This window comes from Haliotis asinina, chromosome 2, assembly GCF_037392515.1.
Source record: "Haliotis asinina isolate JCU_RB_2024 chromosome 2, JCU_Hal_asi_v2, whole genome shotgun sequence".
NCBI lineage: Eukaryota > Metazoa > Mollusca > Gastropoda > Lepetellida > Haliotidae > Haliotis > Haliotis asinina.
This window is the reverse complement of record NC_090281.1, coordinates 41,584,659-41,609,109: the sequence shown is the minus strand read 5'-3', so window position 1 is coordinate 41,609,109 and position 24,451 is coordinate 41,584,659. Positions and strand designations below refer to the sequence as shown.

The 24,451-nt window shown below is 38.6% G+C and overlaps 1 protein-coding gene across 2 annotated transcripts in view; it reads right to left on the bottom strand.

Moving 5' to 3' along the window:
• Positions 1 to 24,451, bottom strand: part of LOC137273712 (nuclear receptor subfamily 5 group A member 2-like) — a 225,745-nt gene that overhangs the window by 4,593 nt on the left and 196,701 nt on the right. For both annotated transcript variants that reach the window (XM_067806514.1, XM_067806515.1), the window contains exons 5-6: positions 10,545 to 10,649; positions 5,247 to 5,400 (exon numbers count right to left, since the gene is read on the bottom strand). In XM_067806514.1, the coding sequence (XP_067662615.1) occupies positions 5,247 to 5,400; positions 10,545 to 10,649 (259 nt within the window). The remainder of the gene's footprint in view (positions 1 to 5,246; positions 5,401 to 10,544; positions 10,650 to 24,451) is intronic.

The window sequence follows — 24,451 nt, the reverse complement described above, 5'->3', positions numbered from 1 at the left end:
TAGGCTTCTCAGAATCAACAGATTATATACTTCACATTTATCAAAATTCATCAAGAATATTTATCAAAGGTTAATAAAGAGGTCCCAAGCACTTGGAAGGTAGACACCTTGGTCATGATTCACTGCCTGTTTAGTCTTGTTATTTCTACAGCCTCCTGTAGTTTTCTCCGATGCCAAACACTGTCATTACATGAAAGTACCGTGATGTTATTCCATATGATTACATGATTGAGGTTATTTGCCGCCATGTGCTCCGATATAGCCCACTCATCATTGTTTGCACACTGATGACTTGTGTACAGCAACTGAGAGATGGGCCTGAGAGTCTCATCAATATATTGATGACCACAACAGCATGGTATTTGGTATATGCATCCATTGGCTTCCATTGCTAGATTCTATCCCATTTGCCTGGTGGAGTGTCTTAATTAGTTGTATTGTTAGATAAAGTTTGCTCTTCATTGGTTGAGCTTTCTGATGACTGACTGGTCCCACATAGGGTATTGTGATCTTGATCGGGATGGTTCTGGTTTGAGGCCAGTCTAAGTAAACTTAGTCTCAGTGTAATTCGTTACACTCCACCACTGAGTCTAACAAAAACTTATGGGAGGTCGCGTCAGGTAACCTTAGAGATTGACCTGTCAGAACACAGCTTACCAAATCATGAAAGTGCACACTTGCACAAACCTTTTAAACTTTTTATCTCGAAAATGATCGTACCCGAATGATTCCGAATGCTATATAGCGTACGCTTGCTTGCAGGTGATCCACACGGCATATGTACAACCAAGACAACGGTGAGTAAACAGTTGCTGAAAATGGTGTTTTTGGCAACATTCAAGGATGTCATCTTGCGGAAATATTAGCAAATGGTAACCATGTCAACAGAAACCCCAAGGCGTATCTACTGCAGGTCAAATAACTGTGTTATATTTGGATTTTTGTTTGTGAAGAGATCTGTGTCAGTGACATGAATATTTTGAAAGTCCCTCTGATTCCTAAATAGTAGCCGTTGTTTGATTGGTTAAATCTATTTAAATGTCTCGCATTTGATTGGAAGGTCATTGGTCGCTCAAAGGTTCCTGATGCGACCTACTAGGTTTTGTTAGACTCAATGGTGGAGTGTAACGAAGTACACTGAGACTAAGTTTACTTAGCCTGTCCTTGAGGCGTGGGTCTGATGATTCACGTGTTTTGGTGATAGTCATGGAGACATTGGCTGGGTAGCCACTGCAGGCAGTGAAGGCCCACTTGAGGCAATCTATTGCAAAGCTTAAATTATCTGGTGACACCCAGACTTGGTTTTGATGTAACTTTCTCCAGCGGTACAAGTTTCAACTGTAACAGGGATTTATCATCACTAAATATGCAACAGAGCCTAGATTTTCGAAGCTCTGTTAGTGCTGAGACAGTCATAAGTCAATGTTAATGCATGGTACTTATGACTATTTTAGTGCTAAGATAGCTTTGAAAATTTTTTCCCAGGTCAACTTTTTGACTACACTTATAATGTACCCTTCCCTGTGATTGTGATGTCACATGCATTGTGACAATAGCACTGTTAAGGGTCGACGTCATAGCATCAGCTGTCAGTTCATTTGATAAATACCCGTGAAGGTCCCGGGGTAGAATAGGCCTTCAGCAACCCATGCTTGCCATAAAAGACGACTATGCTTGTCATAAGAGGCGACTAACGGGATCGGGTGGTCAGACTTGCTGACTTGGTTGACACATGCCATCGGTTCCCAATTGTGCAGATCGATGCTCATGTTATTGGTCACTGGATTGTCTGGTCCAGACTCAATTACTTACAGACCGCCACCATATAGCTGTAATATTGCTGAGTGCTGCGTAAAACTAAACTCACTCACTCACTCATTTGAAAAAGGGATCTGGAATGACTCCTAAATGTTGTGTGAAAAAAATTACAGAAGATTAATTAAAAAATATCTTGGTCATACATAAGTATAATGCTGCTATAAGATACGGTTACTGATTGTTTTTAATGGTGTGGAAAAAATATTAATCCCTTATTTTGCTGCACAACAATAGGTTATATTCTTTTAGAGTTTATTTGAGGTATTAACAATGCTAATTGTTTCTCATTTTTGTGAAATACCATTATCACAAAGCCATTAACAAATCTCAGTGAAACTGTGATCTTCCTTCAGTCCTAGTTTTATCCTTTCACTTTGTCAGAGAAGTTAACACTTAAATGACAAATATGCTACAGGCAGACTGAGGCCTTTGGCCCTGGTCAGCTAAGAACTTATTGTCCTCTATAAGTGTCAGTTCAGAACACCCAGTGGTGGAAACACTGGCTCCACTTGCTCTGTCTTTCAACAGAAGCAAAATACAGTCATCCCTCGCATCCCCGGTTTCGGTTAAACCGCGGGGTAATCCGTGGCTCCCATAAAAAGGTTGTACTGCGATTACACCCCCTAACGAAATCGAAAATAGCTCATCAACAAATCCGCTGCTGCGCTCTTTTAACTTTCGTAAACTAGTGAAATTCAGTGCGGATGGCAACTGACAGTGTTTATTGTACATATCCATTGTGTTTCACATGCTTAAAACATGCAGGGTTTTCTCAATAATGATCGTACCAACATCGTAGCAGTAATTTATGAAAGACAAGACATGTCATCAGTAGAGTTACGATGAGTACTTACAATGTTTGCTGTGATGCAACACACCACGATTTAGTGCGGCAAGACACAGTCATCCCAGGATGCATGGTGTCAGACACCACATTTTATTTGATTAAATTCAATCCCAATTTTATTTATTAAAACTGTTGACAGAAACAACGGAAACACCGTGAGAGCATTACCTCATTCCATACACGTACAACTTCCGCTTACCTCATTCGTGAGGGTCCGTTTTTCGCGCCTACCCCGATAGCACCAATTTCACATTATTCTTAGCAGTCACCAACAGATTACAGTCTCGTAATCCATGGACTCCGAGACCCGCGTTATTGACTCATTGAAGTCAGTTTCAACAATTAAATGGGTAAAATTTTGTTTTTTTACAATCAAAGTTGCAAGTATCGCGGGGAGTCAGCGGTGACTTGTCAAACTGTCTCCCACGTAAATTGTATCAAGACAGGTAAAGGCCTGTGTTCATTGTTATGTTAAATATGTTTGCAGGAAACTCACATTATATACTAGCCAGATAGCAATGTAAAATAATCTGCTATAATAACAGCTTAATATGTAAAATATTCTGAAAATGGAATAGAAGTTCTTTGATGTAATATTATCGGATCGTTTTTACCTGAATCACTGGTACATTGGACCAAAACATCTGTGCACAGCTGATCGCTATTTCCGGCTTAGTTGAATAACAACGTTGCAAAGTTTCCCATTTTCCTAACAATATATAGGAAAGCAGTCGGGACTTCTGAATTTGTTCGTTGTAACCAGCAATTCGTTGTAAGCGTGTACATCATAAGTGAACTTTACTGTATATATATTTTCATTTTCAAACTTTGTTTATTTCCACCTTCAACGATACGATATGTTTTTACTGGACCCAATTCACGAAACAGCAGTTTTGTTATGTCCTTGGAATATACGATCTAACTCGGCCTTTGTTCCACATTATGTAATAGGTACTATAACACGGATGTCTAATAACGTGGGGGGTCATCTGTGGACCCCAAGACGTTATGGCGAGGGATGACTGCATGGACAACTGTGTGGACATTAGGGATGAGTTCATATCAAAATTTCATTTATTTCCAAGCTCAAGACCCGCGTTATAGTGAGGGATGACTGTATGTACAACTGTGTGGACATCAGGGATGAGTTCATATCAAAATTTCATTTACTTCCAAGCTATGTTATGAATATGGTGAAGTGAGAGTTTAGTTAGCTTTTGGCAATATTCCAGCAATATCACAGCATGGGACACCAGAAATGGGTTTCACACATTCTGCCAATGTGGGGAATCAAACACAGCTCCTCAGCATGATGAGAAAACACATTAACCACTAGACTACCTCACTACTCATGGATATGATGACACTACATTCTGACAATCTTAACGAAATCTTACAGATCAAATTACAAGCAAAGTATTACTAGAACACATTCAACTGTTTTGTTTGGTGTTTAATTCTGCTCTACGCAATATTCCAGCTATATGGCAGTGGTCAGTAAATAGTCTGGACAAGACAGTCCAGAGTGTGACAGCATGACATACACCAAACATTGTAGACCTACCAAAGAAAACTTTCCCACTGTGCAGAAACATGCAGAAAAGCCCACATTAATCATGGAAATAGCAACATAAACATAGCTTCTGAAACAGTAAAAGCAGCAATGAAAAACTATGAAACTGCAACATTTTTACATTACCAAACTCTGATCTTTACTGGCATGCACATTATGACCTGCATTTCTGTCAAATTTAAAAACAACCCCGCAGTACATTAAAATAATTACTGTCAATTTTGTCATACAAATGAAAAGTAAACTAAACAAGTGTTTACACAAGCATGACGATGATAATTGCCAAATAATACAACAGAAATGCTTTAAGAAGGAAATGTAACTCTTGTTCAAACTGGAAAATAGCAACATGAGGTTGAAACTTCATCTTCCATGTGCACATGCGCAAAATTGAAGTTGCAGGCTCTTCATGATTTTTTGCTCCAGTTTTAGCAATTCAAAGTTGGTGTTCTTACAGTTTCAGTAGCTATGTCTTATGTTTATGTTGCTATTTCCAAAGTTAATGTGAGCTTTTCTGCGTTTTTGGGAATGTGTTCTTTGGTAGGTCTACATTGGCTGTCTCTTGGCTTACTCATCTCTCATGGCAAGTCTCAGTGCTGCTGAGGAAAAGGATCCAGAGACATAACATGTCACTATGGTCACTTACTGATTCAAGAATTTAGTTCCTCACCAACCAATTTGTGGGTTAACATCTGTGTTATAATTAGGAAATTACCATGTAACAATTATAAGATCTATTACAGCATCACATGTTTAAGTGTAAGAAAATGTTTTAAGTAAATGCTGTGCTTCAAATGCAAGGTTTCAAGCAGTTACCACTAGTCAAATTTGATTACACAATATATGATGCTAATGAACACTCTTTCTATAAAGAAGAACAAAGAATGTCATTTTATGATCTACTGATACTTTTTTAAACTTTCCGTTTACAAATAATTCACAACATCTGACAAAATTTACATGCAGTAGTCCTGGAAAAAATCACTCTGGGGGGGATTTATGCCTTACCTGGATTGAGCAAAATCAGAAATTTAAGGCACGCATATTCATAGACATCAATCTTAAGGTCCTTTGCCTTTTTTATGAGTTCATAAATTCGAGCCTTGACATCACTCAAGCCCAGTTTGTCCAGCACATCAAAGCCGATCCTATGGCCACTTGCCTGAAACATAAAGCAACACATTCCACTAACACATAATTTGCTTTGTTTAGAAACAGTAAAGCTGCATGGTTCATTTGTCTCCTTCATTTAACTGTTTCAGAATACTTGCAACACCATCAAGCAATTTTATGAAATGAACATAAAGATGGCACAAAAGCTGGAAACAGTAGTACAGTAGACACTGTAGTTCACCTGGATATGGTCAAAACAATAACATGTTGACTAACGCAGTTGGGATATGATGTGGGTTGAAATTACAGTTAAAGCTTAATATTGGGTGTTATGTGGCGTGGGTTGAAATTATGGTTAAAACTTAATATTGGGTTTTATGTGGTGGTGGTAATTGGGTAAGATTCTTCAGTTGCTTTTCTGACAGTAATAGTCAACTGTAAAGAGTGATTGTGACAAGACAAGTAAGATAACATGACTAAAATCTATGTGCCATACCTTGTGCAGTGCTCATATCATATCAGCTTGAACCTTGAACTACGACTAAGTCTGATGTCTGTGAGAGTAATGTCTGTTTAGTCTGTTCCATGGTACTACTACTTCCAGAGTTGGAAATTACATGTCCACAACATGGGTACTGGGAAACAATATGTTCAATGCCTCTAACTATCATAATAAGGAAGTTACCAAGAATTTTGTTTTGTTGACTGACTTTCAGCCAACAAATACTTTATCATTTCTTGTTGGAAACATGAAATGCTCACTTAACCAGGTCATGCAAATTCTCTGCTGTCCAGCAAGTCATAATGACACCGACCCACTTGACAGTTAGTGTACCTTACTAAAAAGGTCATGCCAATGTTGAAGAACAGAATGAAGAGGAGATGGAAGACAATGTTTCAACTGTGAAATAGCAAAATATGTTATGCAGTTCCATTAACATCAACAAACATGGTAACAGTGACTTGATCATCTCTTTATCCACATCATCTCCAGCACTAAAGGAGGAAATGATGACTTTTTCAAAGAACCAGCAACATCTGAGGACACAGATAGACTCTTAGAAGGCTTGTATCTTCTTTGAGACAATTTTCAGGCAGTGAAGATTTTGGTTAAAAATACCTGACATGAGAAAGTGACAATTCAGACAAGTAGTGATAAATGCAACATATGTCATATTTGGGATTTCACTTCCTCAGTAAAATAAATATGACATATGTTGCATTTGACCACTTCCTAAATGGCATCATGTAGTCATAGCTTTCGGCCATTGGAGCCGTGCCAATTCACACTTATCAGAGGGGTACACAAAGTATGCAGCCTAGACTACCAGTTGTCTGACTTTCATGTTTGTGGAAGTCGCGGTAGTTGAGCGGGTTAGGCGGCTGACTTTGTGTTCTGGCGATTAGGTGCCTGACTCTGAGGGTGCGGGTTCGAATCCCGGATGGGACTCAACCAAAAAAGTACTAGAATTTGTACTTTACTGAGGAAGTGAAATCCCAAATATGACATATGTTGCATTTGACCACTTCCTAAATGGCATCGTGTAATCATAGGTTTCGGCTGTTGGTGCCGTGCCAATTCACACTTATCAGAGGGGTACACAAAGTACGCAGTCTAGACTACCAGTTGTCCGACTTTCGTATTTGTGGAAGTCGCACTAGTTGAGTGGGTTGGGCGGCTGACTTTGTCTGCTGGCGATTAGGTGCCTGACTCTGAGGGTGCGGGTTCGAATCCCGGATGGGACTCAACCAAAAAAGTACTAGAATTTGTACTTTACTGAGGAAGTGAAATCCCAAATATGACATATGTTGCATTTGACCACTTCCTAAATGGCATTGTGTAATCACAAGTACTGATAAAAATGAGGATGTGGTTCTTTCTTCAGATTTTAAGATTCAGTAGGAGAGACCATGGAAGAAATGCATGAAGAAAAGGCATTTCTTCCATGGTCTCTCCTACTGAATCTTAAAGTCAGTCAGTCAACATTAGGATGGGGTCTAACTGGAATCTTAGTAAGATCTCAAACTGGACACACAGTAAAAAGTGACAATTCAGATAAGTAGAGAACAATCTAGGTAGAGAGTCCAGGCGGACTGTCAAATATTATGTTTAACTTTGCTGAGCTGTGTCTCTCTTCCAGCCAGCACTACAAATCTGTCAAGTTAAATAGCTGACAAGTTTCCATCACGAGTGAGGTGGACTTCACCCATGTCTGTCACTTAATAACTGTAGGTATTGACTGATTGAGTTCAAAGATGGGAAATGCAAGATGTAACATACCATCTCCATCGATCCAACAGAGTAAAACAATGGAGAAATATGTCTCACAATTTCTTGATTATCTAGGGCATTACCGTAGCCTGGCTAAGTGGGTCACATCCTGAAGAGGTGTCGATTTGTCTAGTAAGAACAATCACCATCTCATCCAAAAGTGTAGCTGTGATGGCACCTAGTTTATCATTAGTGGTGTGGACATAAATCAGTCCTCCAGAGGCCACAGATCTTAAATGATCAACAGGAAGAAAGCAGTATGTGATGTGATGAACCTGGTTATATCATCTCTTCATAAACTAAAGGTAACATTTCACCATAATGATACAAAGACCTTGCATCATTAGTTAATGGCATTATAAAATCAGCTGTACCAAACACTTATCATATCATTACTGGACGATGTCGTAATGTCAATATTTTCATTGACTTCTCACAACATTTTATGAATTCCCCTAAATATTTCTGTATAAATCATACAGAGATGATTGTGACCATCTCTCAAAATGCCAGCAATGCCTCCTAAACCTTTCAACAGAAAAATAATTTTTTCATCTCTGGAGTTACAAGCCAAGCTGGTTAAGAATCACATCTCAAAACTTACTGAAAGTCATCAGAAGACGACATATCCCCCCGGCCCCCACATATTTGAAAGGACAAATCATCCGACAGTTACTTATTGTCTTTTTAGACCAAGTCTGAATTGTTTCCATGGAATTCATGAGAAATATAAATGTCATATATCTGTAATCAGAAAAAGTCAAAATTTCTAGATCTGTCTCGTATTACTGCCAAGATCTTTCGAAAGATATGAAATGGTTTTTGAGCTGTGCTCTGGAAACGAAGTCAGCAACATGTTCAAGGAACCGTGAAAATAATACATCAAAAAAAAAAGAGGAAATAGCAAAATGCACCACTTTGGGGTCTGCCACACATATCTACCAAGTAACACTGACAGATATTAAGAAGTTTTTGAGGTCTGCTCTGGAAATGGAACACACCTCTCACTTTTGAGAGAAAGTCCGAAACGTTTCCAGGGAAACCGAAAAAATAATAAATCACAAGAACCTGTACACGGCAAAAGGCACCACTTTGGGTTCTGAGTAATATATCTACCAAGTTTTGCAGAAAAATATTGAACTGTTTTTGAGTTCTGCTCCGCAAACGAAACACACCTCTCATTTTTTTGAGACTATATCCGAACATTTCCATGGAAATCAAGAAAATAATAAATCACAAAAACCTGTAAATACCATAAGACACCACTATAGGTTCAGATTGATATATCTACCAAGTTTTGCAGAAAAACATTGAACGGTTTTTGAGTTCTGCTCCGGAAACGAAGCCCACGTTACACTCCACCACTGAGTCTAACAAAACCTAGTAGAAGGTCGCATAAGGTAACCTTTGAGGGACAAATGGCTGTCCAATCAAACGCGAGACGGTTAAATAGATTTCACCAATCAAACAACAGCTACTATTTAGGAATCAGAGGGACTTTCAAAATATTCAAGTCACTGACACAGATCTCTTCACAAACAAAAATCAGCATATAACACAGTTATTTGACCTGCAGTATATACGCCTTGGGGTTTCTGTTGACATTGTTACCATTAGCTAATATTTCCGCAAGATAACATCCTTGAATATTGCCAAAAACACTGTTTTCAGCGACTGTTTACTCACCATTGTCATGGTTGTACATACGCCATGTGCATCACCTGGAAGCGAGCATATGCTAAACAGCATTGGAATCGTTTGGGTACGAACCTTTTCGAGATAAAAAGTTCATAAGGGATGTGCGAATGTGCACTTTTGCGATTTGGGAAGCTGTGTTCTGATTGGTCAGTCTCAAAGGTTACCTGACACGACCTCCCATAAGGTTTTGTTAGACTCAGTAGTGGAGTGTAAAAGTACTGAGGATAAGTTTACTTAGACTGCCAAAAATCTGTAAATAGCAAAAGGCACAACCATAGGCTGAGATTACTATATCTATCAAGTTTCGTCTAAATATATTGAATAGTTTCTGAGTTATGCTCCGGAAACAAAATGATTATGGACGGACGGACGGACAGACAGGGGACGGATGGACAGATGAGGCGTCGACTATATCCCCCAGCATTACATGCCGGGGGGATACCAATAATAAACAAATTTTTATTCCCAAAAGAAGCAACGGATTCATATTTTGATGCTTTCCAAGTTGGAATTTAGTTTCTGTTTATAGATGAAAAAGGTCAGTGTCATTCCTTTCTCAGAGCTGACTGAGCCAAACCTCCATTGCAAGTGCAGGTTGAAATGAGAATCAAAAACTCCATAAACAACAGGTTGTGTACTTGCAAAGAAATTGTATGGCAATATATTGGAAAACATATATCAGAACCATGACACACAATGCTATATACTGTTTTACAGGCAATGGCTCTGATTGCACATACAGATTTTCTCCATACAAAGGCCACAAAAATATGTTGTGGTTCTGACAACAGGAAACTCAAGAAGGAAGGAAGCAGTAAACCTGATTTGTGGAACTGTTTTTCATCAAACTACAGATGGTACCACATTTTCGTCAAATCTGCTTACGAGTAATTTGGGGGTTCACTGAGGTATGAGTGAAATAACTGAATATTTGTATTGTTCATAACCCATTTATGCAGAAAAAAAAACCCAAAAGCAAAAACTCCTTAACTGAATTTAAGATATGTCTCTTCACAAAATGAAAATCCCTTTCAGGTTGCAAGATGCTACTATTATCTCAAAATGACCTGTCGAAGCTCTGAATAGTCTGCAGGCATCATGCACAAATTGTTCTTACAGGATTAAAGCAGATGTTCTCCAACTTCAGCCTACTGAAAGGAGTGTGTTAAACATGTACTGTTTACCATTATGAAACGGTAATGTGTGGGAAATTTTCTACTCACCAGAATAATGTCACTAGACCAAGACTCACTGACTTGACGGAATACTAGGTCCAGTATAAGTATTTCACTCCAGGAGTTTTGTAGTAGCTTCATCTGATCTTCCACCTGCAAGAAAGATATATGTGAGTCAAACACATGGCTAACAATGGTCAGTGAATACAGTCAGGGGAGTGAAAAAAATCCCCTACTATATCTGATAGAGGCTCAGTGCTCAAGATTTGATAAAAGTAACATGTCTCTGAAGAATAGCTTCATGACTCATTCATGGCTTCATTTCACAAAGCTGTCTTCATGTTAAAGTGATTGTAACTCCAATACCTTAACATAGACTTGTGACAGTCCAAGCGCTATGATAAAAAAAAATCACTCTGCTTAAGCTCCCCTGATATTTTGTGAGCTACAACAGTTGTGAGTGAGTGAGTGAGTTTAGTTTTACGCCGCACTCAGCAATATTACAGCTATATGGCGGCGGTCTGTAAATAATCGAGTCTGGACCAGACAATCCAGTGATCAACAACATGAGCATCGATCTGTGCAATTGGGAACCGATGACATGTGTCAACCAAGTCAGCGAGTCTGACCACCCGATCCCGTTAGTCGCCTCTTACGACAAGCTGAGTCGCCTTTTATGGCAAGCATGGGTTGCTGAAGGCCTATTCTACCCCACAACAGTTGTTGTGATTCCCCAAAGGTGATCTGTTACTTTCTAAAGAAGTGCTCCAACATTCTTCTTGGATGGGCAAAATCAATACAAGAGTCATCTGCCAAGATTTGTTGAAAGATATGAAATGCTTTTTGAGTTGTGCTCTGGAAACGAAGCCCATCCCTCCATTTTGAGACTAAGTCTGAAACGTTTCCATGGAAACCAAGAAAATAATAATTCACAAAAACCTGTAAATAGCAAAAGGCACCACTTTGGGGTCTGCCACACATATCTGCCAAGTTTTAATGACAGATATTAAGAAGTTATTGAGTTGTGCTCCAGAAATGAAACACACCCCTCACTTTTTCCGAAACATTTCCATGGAGACCAAGAAAACAAGAGTCATCAGAAGATGACATATTCCCCCGGCCTCCACGTTTGAAAGGACAAATAATCTGAAAGCTACTCATTGTTTTTTTTGGACTAAGTTTGAATTGTTTCCATGGAATTCATGAAAATTATAAATGCCATATATCTGTCACAATGTCAAGCAATGTCACAATGTCAAGATCTGTCTCATATATCTGCTAAGATCTGTTGAATGATATGAAATGATTTTTGAGTTGTGCTCTGGAAACGAAGCCCATCCTCCATTTTGAAACTAAGTCTGAAACGTTTCCATGGAAATCAAGAAAGTAATAATTCACATAAACCTGTAAATAGCAAAAGGCACCACTTTGGCGTCTGCCTCACATATCTGCCAAGTTCTACAAACAGGTATTAAGAAGTTTTTTAGTTCTGCTCCGGAAACGAAACACACCTCTCACTTTTGAGACAAAGTCAAAAACGTTTCCATGGAGACCAAGAAAATGATAAATCACTAAAAACTAGAAATAGCAAAATGTACGGCTTCAGGTTCTGATTGAATCATATCTACCAAGTTTTGCAGAAAAATATTAAATGGTTTTTTGAGTTCTGCTCCGGAAACGAAGCCCCTACCTCCATTTTGAGACTAAGTCTGAAGCGTTTCCATAAAAACGGAGAAAATAATAAATCAGAAAAACATATAAAATGCAAAAGGCACCACTTTGGGGTCTGCCACACATATCTACCAAGTAACACTGACAGATATTAAGACGTTTTTGATTTCTGCTCCGGAAATGAAACACACCTCTCATTTTTGAAACTCAGTACAAAACGCCTCTATGGAAACCGAGGAACTAAGAAATCACAAAAGCCTGTAGGTAGCAAAAGGCACCACATTAGGTTCCAAATGATATATTTACCAAGTTCTGCAGAAAAATATTCAATGGTTTTCAAGTTCTGCTCCGACAACGAAGCACATCCCTCCATTTTGAGACTAAGTCCAAAACGTTTCCATGGAAACTGAGAAAACAATAAATCACAAAAACTTGTAAATACCAAAAGGCACCACTTTGGGGTCTGCCACACATATCTACCAAGTTACACTGATAGATATTAAGAAGTTTTTGAGTTGTGCTCCAGAAACGAAACACACATCTCACTTTTGAGACAAAGTGTGGATCGTTTCCAGGGAAACCGAGAAACTAAGAAATCACAAAAACCTGTATCTAGCAAAAGGCACCATTGCAGCTTCTGACTGGTATATCTACCAAGTTTTGCAGAAAAATATTGCACGAATTTTGAGTTCTGCTCCGTAAACGAAGCACATCCCTTCATTTCAAGACTAAGTCCGAAACATTTTCATGGAAACCGAGAAAATAAGAAATCACAAAAACCTGTAAATACCAAAAGGCACCACTTTAGGGCCTGCCACACATGCCTACCAAGTTTTACACTAAAATATTGAACGGTTTTTGAGGTATGCTCTGGAAACAAAGCCCGCCCCACCATATGACTAACATCAAAATGTTCCATGGAAAAACAAAAAAATATAAATGCCAAAAATCTGTAAATGGCAAAAGGCACAACCATAGGCTGAGATTACTATATCTATCAAGTTTGGTCTAAATATATTGAACGGTTTCTGAGTTATGCTCCGGAAACAAAATGATTACGGACGGACGGATGGACGGACAGACAAGGTGTCGACTATATCCCCCCGCATATTATGCTGGGGGGGATAAAAAGTGCCAAAAATCTGTAAATAGCAAAAGGCACAACCATAGGTTAAGACTATTATATCTATCAAGTTTGGTCTAAAGATATTGAATGGTTTCTGAGAAACAAAATGATTACAGACGGGCAGACGAATGGAGAGATAGACGAGGCATTACATGCCAGGTGGAAAAATAAGGGGGCATAACTCCGCTATGCTCTATTTTCCCCCTGAAAATAATGCAACATTTTAGCTGAAGTCATGGCAAGTTTTGTTCATTTAGTGACGTCAGAAAAAGATGACACTGGTTTGCTGACTAGTATAGAGTGGAATCTGTCAAATTCGGACCTTGGGTAAATCGGTTTTCGTTACAATTCGGACCTTAGTTGTGGTCCCGGCAGAACTTAGTTAAGTTATCAATACACAAACACTGAATAAATTGGACTCGGTATATAATTCAGAATTCAGACTAAAATCTCGGCCCGACAAGGCAATTGACTATGAAAACACGCTGATTATGTCGGACTTCCTGCTGGAGGCGGAGTGAGTGGCCTAATTAGCGGTCCCTGATTTCAAGTGGATTATCGGGTTAATCAGTAAACAAACAACTCAACCAAGAGGACTTGGCTCAGAAGATACCGAATCAACACCTCCCCTTAAACAGAAAGACCTTGCTGAAAAGTACAAAATCAGCACGCAAACAGTGTCGGACATTTTAAGAAAACGGGACTACTACCACCAACAGTAGGCCAAAAATGTAAATGCAGAAACCAAGCGAAGGCACAATGGTAAATATGACAACATCGGCGTGATGCTCTAAGAATGGTTTTCACGTGTACGAAGTAAGGATATGCCACTGTTCAGACCAATATTGAAGGAGAAAGCTTTACAGTTTGCGACTGACTTGGGTTTGACTGATTTCAAGGCGTCTGACGGATGGTTTTTGTGTTGGAAACAACGCTACAATGTGAAACAGTTTACTGTTAGTGGAGAAAGTGGGTGCACTGACAGTGATGTGACTGACAGCTATAAGGACCGCCTCCCAACCAACATGAATCACAACATGATCAAGTTTAAGTGAAATTTATAAATTAATAATAAACAATTATTCATTTTACACTAGTGTATTGTTGTTTATTTTGTGTTTTCACTGATGTGTCTTCGTCATCAAGGGAGCTAACTCCTGTCACATTGGACAATTCGGACTCTATGTAATTCGGACAAATAAGTAGGTCCCAGTCGACTCTGAATTTGACAGATTCCACTGTACATCTAACCTAATTTCCACTGAATGTGTAAAAGATCTCGGCTTCTGTGTCAGAATTCAACACTTCCTAGATAAAACTTAAAATGAATGGCTTTACCTCTGAAATAGTGTCATGAATATATCAACAATTTATACAGTTTTGTTACATCTTAAACAGTGTCCTGAATATATCAACAATTTAGTCTGTTTTATTACTTATCTTATTGTGAGCAACACGTGCATGTGTCTGGCATCAATTTTCTTATGATTATGTAATTATTTTACGCCATAAGTATGCAATGAAACGTACTAAGAGATTGTTAATTTAGTACGGAACAATTAGAATATGGACTTTGTCCAAATTAAAACATGACCTGGTTTATATATTTTTAAACAATGTTCGAATAAATATTGTTTAAGTTAAGATATTCTGCCAAGAAAACATGTTTTAATCGAATCTGAATTGACTTTATTATCTAAAACAATGATAATGAATCATGAAACTCGCCCCTGGTCACAAACCAATGCAATGAACAAGACAATTCCTTTAGATATGCGTGCCTACGCATAAAATGTACAAATCATTTTCAATAATATGACAGTTATATTAACAGTTTTACTTAAAAGGTTGAATTAAATCGCTGTTTATTAACCTGATCATATAAAACTGCAATGTTTGTCCCAATGCATAAAATATTGTACATCACAGGAACTAAAGCACATGTTGCTGTAATGGCTACGTGTGATCTTCCAACACTTATGTAGAGGCTTGAAATGTGGTATAGTGCACCTACTGAGTCAATTTTCCATGTAATTAAGAAATACAGCGTCCTTGTGCTTTAACTATAATACGAGGGTTGGCTGAAAAGTTCTCAGCCTGAGTGGTTTTTCCCCACCAGGTAGAGACAGGTGTTTGCCACCAATGAGGACAATCATTTAGTGAATCATAGACACAAGAACTACAAACATACTAATAGTTTTATCTCAACTACAGCTCTTTTGGTAAACCTACCCTCTGAAATCATCACAAATGGACAAAACTGAATACAGGGCAGTCATCAAGTACTTGCAAAAGAAAGGGATGTCCCCAACACAGATACATGCTGACATGGTCTCCACTCTAGGGGATGATGCTCCTTCATTTTCCACAGTAAAGAAGTGGGCTGCAGAATTTAAGCATGGCAGACAAAGCCTTGATGATGACCCACGCTCAGGAAGGCCTTCAACAGCAACCACTCCAGAAAACATCACGCGAGTGCTCGATATGTTGATGGATGATCGACGATTGACTACTCGACATATTGCTAGTGTAGTGGGCATCTCTCATGAGAGGGTTGAGCATATTATCACCAACGAATTAGGAATGACTAAAGTTTCTGCAAGATGGGTGCCAAAGCTCTTGACAGCAGAACAGAAACGTGTCAGGTTCCACACGTCCCTTGACAATTTGCGTCATTTTGAAGCAGATCACCGATGATTTTGTGGCACGATTTGTAACCATGGATGAGACCTGGATACATCACTTTCAACCAGAAACAAAACTACAGTCAAAACAGTGGAAGCATCCTGATTCACCAGCTCCGAAGAAAGCCAAGTCTGTTCCTTCAGCTGGAAAGGTGATGGCATCAGTCTTTTGGGATTCCAGGGGTATTCTGCTCATTGATTATCTTGAAAAAGGTCAAACTATCAACGGCAGATACTATGCAGATCTACTGAACCAGTTGCGAGAAGCAATCAAAGCCAAACGACGAGGGATGATCGCTAAAGGTGTCCACCAAGACAATGCGCCTGTTCACAAATCGGTGGTGGCCATGTCAACAATCCGCGATTGTGGCTTTGAACTCATTGACCATCCTCCTTATTCACCTGATTTGGCTCCTTCTGAATTCCACCTGTTCCCCAAAATGAAAAAGGAACTCGCCGGTCGCCATTTTGCAAGTAATGATGACGTCATTTCCGCTGTGACTGATTTTTTTAGGGTAGCTGAAGAAGATTTCTTCCTGACCAGGATTCGGGCCTTGCAGCATCGCTGGCAAAAGTGTGTGAACTTGGAAGGGGACTATGTAGAAAAATAAATTACAAACGTGGACTTTGTAACTTTTTTCACAGTGAGGCTTAGAACTTTTCAGCCAACCCTCGTAGTTCAGGGCGAAAGTGTGCTTTATTACACTCTACATGGTGGTAGAAGGAACTGTATTTCTATTCTAAGATGCTATATTTAATAATTTCTAAGCCTAATTTCGATTAATCTATAGCAGAAAACAAATGACGGTGTCTGTGACCTAAATTAAGAATCCTTGCACAGGGTTAACTGACGCCCTGTTCTTTTGACGTGTCAGCCCCCTACGTTAAGACAAACTTTACTAGAAAAACAAATGATGAACAGTTTGGTGAATGCTTTATGTTTGGGTTAAATATCTTCTCTAGATCATTTTAATTAAGTACATCTGTGATTCTCTTAAACCATACAAGGCAAAATGACCGTCTCATTTCTACTACATATGAAAGTTTAGATCATTCAGCTGAAGCTGAGTAGTCATGTGACATTCCATGATTGCATTGTGGGAATGTAAACATTGCAAACATGACCGTGTCTCTGTAAAGTTTTGAGTCGAACTACGAGGCATTTTATCCTTCGGAAAACATAAAAATAATGTTTCCACCGTTGATGTTAACTGTGTGATGCAACTGCAAACCAAGAAACGGGATGCATTTGAGTGAGTTAATATCTAACGTCGCATCGGCAATGACTCAGCCATATCGCGACGAAAACATTTAGTACTGAAATGAAATATATGTCTGTTATAAAACCAGTCAACGAAGGCCAGTAAAACAACTAGAATATCACAGAGTAGAATATACAACTAGTAACTGTACCTAAACAATTTATCTATACAGGACAACACAATATAAAAATGGGCTATACACTGCAAACAACTGAAGGTAGATCACCATACTAGGGACCATGGGGACTTCCAGTACCTAAGCTACTTGCATGGATCCTAGCAGGATTTACATCATCCCCTCAGCTGTCAGCAATTCGGGAAATCTAGCCATTCAGTAAAAGGACACTTATTCTAAGATTAAAAACAAGGAAACTTTGAATTTACTTTGAATGTTTGTGGACTTACGTACCCTCTCAGCAGGACAATAGTTTTACAGTACTTCAACCCCCTTTGTGGATACAGCCACTAACAAGCACAATTACGAATTTAAACTTCCAATAATAAAAAAATTATCTATTTACAATTCATTTAATAAATGCAATGATTAAATGAGAACTGATATTAGTAAAAAGGTCCTTCATACTACGTGATTTAAAATAGGTATCCCTTGTGATGGAATATTCAAACGCAATCAAGCAAGACATGCTTGACTGTGATTCTTTCATCACAAGGGATACAAAATGGAGGATCCTCACCTTTCAAAAGGTATTTATGCGTATATCTGGTGTGACCAATACGGCATCGTCTCATAATGACCTTTCAAATCTGGACTGACAACCCAAGTAGGAATAACCAATATAGGGTTTTATTTCATATAATTCATTGATGCCTACCTGGGTGTCCCACTTCTTTGACCTCAGATCACGGATATAAGATGTAATGTTAGCTTTATAATCAGAGTATGGAATAAGAAGTGGTGTCACAGATTTGTTGAGTGCTGCCGTGGCAGCAAGATCGGCCATTGCGTTACCTGAAATGCCTACGTGGCTTGGTAACCAACAGAAGACAATGTCATATTGGCCAGTAGCAAGATTATTATACAATTCAATAATTTCAATTAAAAATGGATGTTTACAAGAAATATTTTTAATAGCCTGAAGGCAAGAAAGAGAGTCGGAATAGATTATACACTGTTTATGTTTAGGGTGTCTTTGTATATATTTAAGAGCCGTTAGTATGGCGTTAGCTTCAGCTGTAAAAATAGAACTGCTGTCTGGTAATCTAGAAGATATTGTTCTGGATCCAATGACAGTGGCACGGGCCAATGCGCCACCGTCCTTGCACCCATCTGTAAATAAGGATTTATAATTGCAATATTTATGTTTTAGTTGATTATATTATTGTTTATATTGTAATTCATTAGTTTCTGATTTTTTAACTGTGGTCAATGTTAGCTCCAATTGAGGCCTAACCAACTGCCAAGGAGAAGAATGAAGATAGGAGGGAGCTATGTTTTCCAGCTCACTGCCGGCCGAAGAAAGAAATGGTTTAATTCTATGTCCCAGAGGCGGGACAAGAGAAGATTTTTTGTTGTATAAATGCTCATAAAGGGGATTGAAAACACAGTTATACGCAGGGTTAGATTCATTAGAGTATAATTTAGTAATGTACTGTAAAGCTAACTTAATACGGCGCTATCAAGAGATAGTTCATCAGCCTCAACATAGAGACTGTCAATAGGTGAAGTTCCAAAAGAGCAAAGACAAAGTCAGGTTGCTTTTGCAGGCTCCATCATATGCGATGGAGCCATAAGTTTTGAGCGGATGAGTGATCTATATAAGTGAAGGAGGGTAGTCTGATCCCCTCCCCACTTTGAATTAGAAACAGCCTTTAATAAATTGAGTGCCTTCAAGCATTTGGCCTTTAGGGATTTAATATGGGGCAAAAAGGTCAAACTGAGGTTTATATTTATGGCAGAAGTGTATACAATTGGTCTTTGATTTAGAAAATTTGAAACCATTTTCAAGACCCCATTTATCTATTTTGTTTAAACACAGCTGCAGTTGCCGTTCAATAGTATGCATATTTTTCCCACTACAAGAAATATCAAAATCATCCACAAAAAGTGATCCATCAATTGAATCGTTTAAAACTTTTGATAAACTATTTATCTTTATGCTAAAAAGAGTGACTGACAAAATACTGCCTTGTGGAACACCCTGATCCTGATTGTAATGATCAGACAGGGTAGAACCGACGCGGACTTGAAATTGTCTGTTATTTAAAAAATTTGGCTATGAATTCAGGCAAATGACCTCGCAAACCGAAATCATGTAAATCTCTCAAAATATTTCCAGGTTGTGTCATCTGCCTTCTCAAGATCAAAAAAGATAGACACAGTGTGTTGTTTTTTAATCAGCGCATTTTTCACAAATGATTCTAAACGCACTAAGTGATCGACAGTACTTCTGTTTTTACGGAAAACACACTGCATATCTGTTATAATATATTAGAAGATATTGTACTGTACAATATTATTGGTATAAGATATCTTTTGGGGGGATTTATTGGGGATCTACCCTGCACTCTTTTGGAGGGCGACATGCTATGTGCCCTAGAATGGACGTTTTTGCCATGTCTTCATGAGACCCATATTTATTGAACAATTGAATGTTATTTTGTGACCCTTTAGGAGCTCTGCCACTTTGTTCTTTTAGGTTAGGCTTAGGTTTAGGTTTACTTTTCACAGTTTGTTGAATATCAGATTGAGACTTTGAGTGTGACTGAGATGATGATGATTTGTGATCAGAGGAAGGCTTTGATCTACTAGGAAGTGATTCTTCAGTCTGAGATGATATAGCAGGGTACAAAAGCTGTGGAGAATCTGATTTATCTGAAATAAATTCTCGGACACCCATGTCCAAGGTATGGAACATGCTCCAGAAAATTAAAGGTAATGATACTAAATCTACAGTCTATCATCTTAAAGATGGAGATCAATTACTTACTGATAAATCAGATATTGCAAATAAACTGGGTGAAACTCTCACTAAATATTCTTCCTCTTCTAATTATATACCTAAATTTCAGCAGTATCAAAAACAACAAGAAAAGAAAACTATTGATTTCAATTCTGATAATGGGGAAGATTATAATGAAACGTTTTCTATTCATGAACTCCATACTGCTCTTGGTCAAGCTCATGACACTGCTACAGGAGCTGATAACATACATCATCAACTCATGAAGCAGTCTGGCAGCCTGTGGATGATTTTGTTTTTGTACAGGTAGAATCCGATGATGTTTTTGCTACTACATGTAGCATAACTTTCTGGAGGATCAGATCTCTTTACCATTTTCTTTGCCTCAGAAAAGGAGATATTTTGAGTAAACTTTATTCTGTTTATCTCCATTTGCTCTTCCTAAATAGGACACTGTTTAGAAAATGACAAATGGTTGTCTGAGCAGTTGGTGCAGTTTTTGAAATCACTGTCACAATCTTCTGTTGTGTGTGTTTTCTCACCACAGTGAGTGCACACAACAGCCAATAATGTGCAAGTATTTACACCATGTCCATATTTCTGGCATTTAAAACACCTGAGCCGGTTGGGGATGTAGGTATAAACTTGTATGTTACAATAGCCTGCCTTCACTGATTTAGGAGCATTTGGACATGAGAAAGTAAACAGATATGTATTTGTTTGGAATGTTTCATTGTTTTTTCGGGTTGAAAAGCGCTTTACAAACAGCACACCTTGATCTTTCATTTCTGACGCTATGTCAATTTCGGACATATCAAACAATTGATCACGATCTCTGATAATACCTTTACTAGTGTATAAGGTCTTGTGAGCAGAGACCGTGACTGGAATGCCCATGAAAGATTTCATGTTCATCAGATTAGTTGATTGTTGTCTTTAGCGTACTCAACTAACAGCACATCCGAGCGTAAGCGTCTAATGTTTTTCAAAGCCCCAGCAATACCTTGAATACCCTTGGATACAGCAAAGGGGTTCAGCTTTAACAGAGTTTTGTCATTAGTCTCAATCACAACGAAACGTGGCCAATATTCAATCGACGTAGACGGTCTCAACAGGGTCATTTTCAAGTGGATGTTTTGGTTTTTTTTAGTTGTATTTCATAAGCCATGGTTAGTGTAATATGGTTCATCATTCGAGCTCCCCTCCCACCATGGAGAATCACAAGGACAATGCCAAAGCATGTGGGCCTCCAGCTTGCAGCACCAAGGATAAGTAATTAATCTACCAAACTGGCCCATGAGCCATCGCCTTCTGGCACAAGACTCCAGACAAAGTTCGTATGATCATAATTCACAATACTAAAATTTACAGATTAACAATAGTGCCATGACCAAAATTCAAAACAATTCCAAATCAGATCTGTGCAATGACACATATGTAGTCCATGCACAGGGCTTGGCATGACCAGCCGATTGGTTGAATCGCGTCCATTCAACCACCCGTCTAGGTGAAGTAAGGGCCAAAGTGGTGTGTTGGGCAAATGGAACGCAGTTAAAAGCCCAAATGCCCTCAACCACCAGGATCCCGTCCTCCACTGACACAGGACGCAACCCATGGCAAACAGGTTGTCCAATTTAGTCGCCTCTTAAGACATTGACCACTGGGGTGCTGTGGACACATTCTGTCCCGGGTCCACACGGGAGAAGAGCACTTAGTGTTACCCTGCACCCACCACGAGGAGGTGGCTGAAAAAAATGAAAAAATATCTAATGATACGTAAAATATACATCACAATACTGAAAGTGCAATTGGAATGATGTGGTCATTGTGTTTACTCTTGCTTAACCGACCTTCACCTCAGAGAAACTGCCTAATATGTGCAACAATGTTGACTTGTGACATTAGTAGTGATGACCGATTTCTTCAAAAATGGCAGCTTCGCTGAGAAGGGTACACAGGATTTTGTGAGGACTCTTTCCTTGATTCAGGGATCTTGTGTACATAAATGTGAGATGTAATCAGAATTATTCTGACTATCTGTGTATTGTTATATGTTTTTATCGTTTACATTGTAAATATGGAAGACATCTGAAATGCCGATAAGTACCCTTGTCATTCTGCGTGATTTTGCGTCAGTCATGGTGTCATGTTGCACTAAAAGTTTGACAGTTTATTATGAACTATCAAATGACTGCATCATATCTATTTTTAATTGGCTATTTCTTGCTAGGATACTCTTCCCCTGAATATTCTAAGCATACTGAGCCATTGAAAGAAATGATTACATGGCTGGATGTTGGAAAATTTGCAGTTTAGTTAGTATATGCACAATCAGGGTTTGTGCATTGTCTGATTGCTGGTACCTCGTCCATTTGCCTTTAGGATGATGTTCAAAGTTTTATAAAATAAAATTTCACATCTATCCTTGTAGTTTACCTCCCTAGTGCCTGGAATATCACTAAACAAGAGTCATCAGAAGATGACATATCCCTCCGACCCCACATGTTTGAAAGGATATTAACTCATTAAGCCCTGGAGCCGCTACACTGCCCAATACCTGGCACCCCTCGCTGACGGCCTGATTGCTGCGACGAGGCTAATTAGTGCTAATCATGCCTGATTTCCCTGGCAGGTCTCAGATATGACAGGAAACTGTCTAGTCTCACAAACAAGTACTGATTATTTAATTGTGTCGTAAAGATGGAAAAGAGGCCGATGTGAATACATATATTACAGCATTTCATGTAATTTATTACATGTGTCTCTTATACCCCTTTGCCAGTGTGTGCTATATTTTTATCAACACCTACGCGGTCTTTGTACGTACGAGATGAACAAATATACAAATTCCTCCTGTCTCTCTCATCGTATTGACTGAATTATAATATATCATTTATAATAGAGTTTAAAAAGAGGGGGGAACTAGCATTATAATCGTCTACATTTTTTGCCAATACATTGCTCGTGCTTACTGACTATTTCAAGGAAAGTATCAATAGGTGTGTAGGTAACATGGAGCATATAAAAATTTATAGTTTGTCACTTTGTTCATCTTAACTTAACGCTGCAAACAATACATCACCATTCATACACATACATACTGCATGATACATTTATCATTACTCAATGCTAAACAAAGCTTCCCGTCATGTGAAGGGATAAAATATCCCAAATGTAACGCATTATATCTCAGTTACTCATTACATTGGCTGATACTTTGACCAATCGTATTGTGAGAACCTGTCACATAGGAAGGGCAAGGTGATGGGGCATGGCCTAAATTTCTGAAGGGCACGTTTGGTCTCTCAGATTGGACACATTGATTTTTTATTGTATTGTTGACCAGTGGATATGTTGTGTTTTGGTTGTATATCCTCACTATCATGTAACAATTTGTGTATTGTCTGATATCAAGGTTCACCAGACTGCACCCATGTGTGCATATACAGTACAGAGAATGAAGCGTACGTAGCACCATCAAGTGGGTTGTCCGACAAAATAACAACACATGTTTATTTTACGCTTGTCCCGGGACAGTCCGTTCAATAAGGGAGTAGGGGCGTGGATACGTATAAATTCTACCAGAGACTGTTGTTTCAAGACCAAAAGTAGCGCTAAATAATCTTATTACTGTAGTCAGAATGATGATAAGCAAGGGTATCAATACCATGATTAATATGCTATCCTGCTTTTACTGATGATGGATCATTAGTTGCTACATGTGATAATTACAGAGAGGTGTCAAGAAACTTTCAATAGCACATAAAGTAAGGGATTATGTAAGTGTGCCTTTCTTCACTCATGTTTGGAATCTTTGTATGTAAGACATACTTAAACCAAATGATGTCCCTCTCATATCATTGTGTGAGATTAAATTGTTCAAAACATCTATGTCAATGGCAGTAAAGACGAATATACGCACATGCCTAATAATCTATGAAAGAAGCGTTTTCGCTGATACATTGATAGTGTTTACTGAATATTTAAAGGAAAGTACTAATAAGCTAGTCTGTGACTTACATATAACAGATTCACAGTTTGTCGCTTTTGTTCATCTAGATTTAACGCAGAAAATATACGTTATCGCACGAACATACATGTATGTATATTGTATAATGCTATTCCTGGCACATACATGAGACAAAGGGTCATGGGGTGGGCGTCATCAAAGTTCCCGAATAGGTCGTTTTGTATCTTAACTGTTCAATATATTCCCTGATTTGTTATCTATGACCAATCGTATCGTGAGATACCTGTCACATTGGAAATGACAGGTGATGGGGCGTGGGCT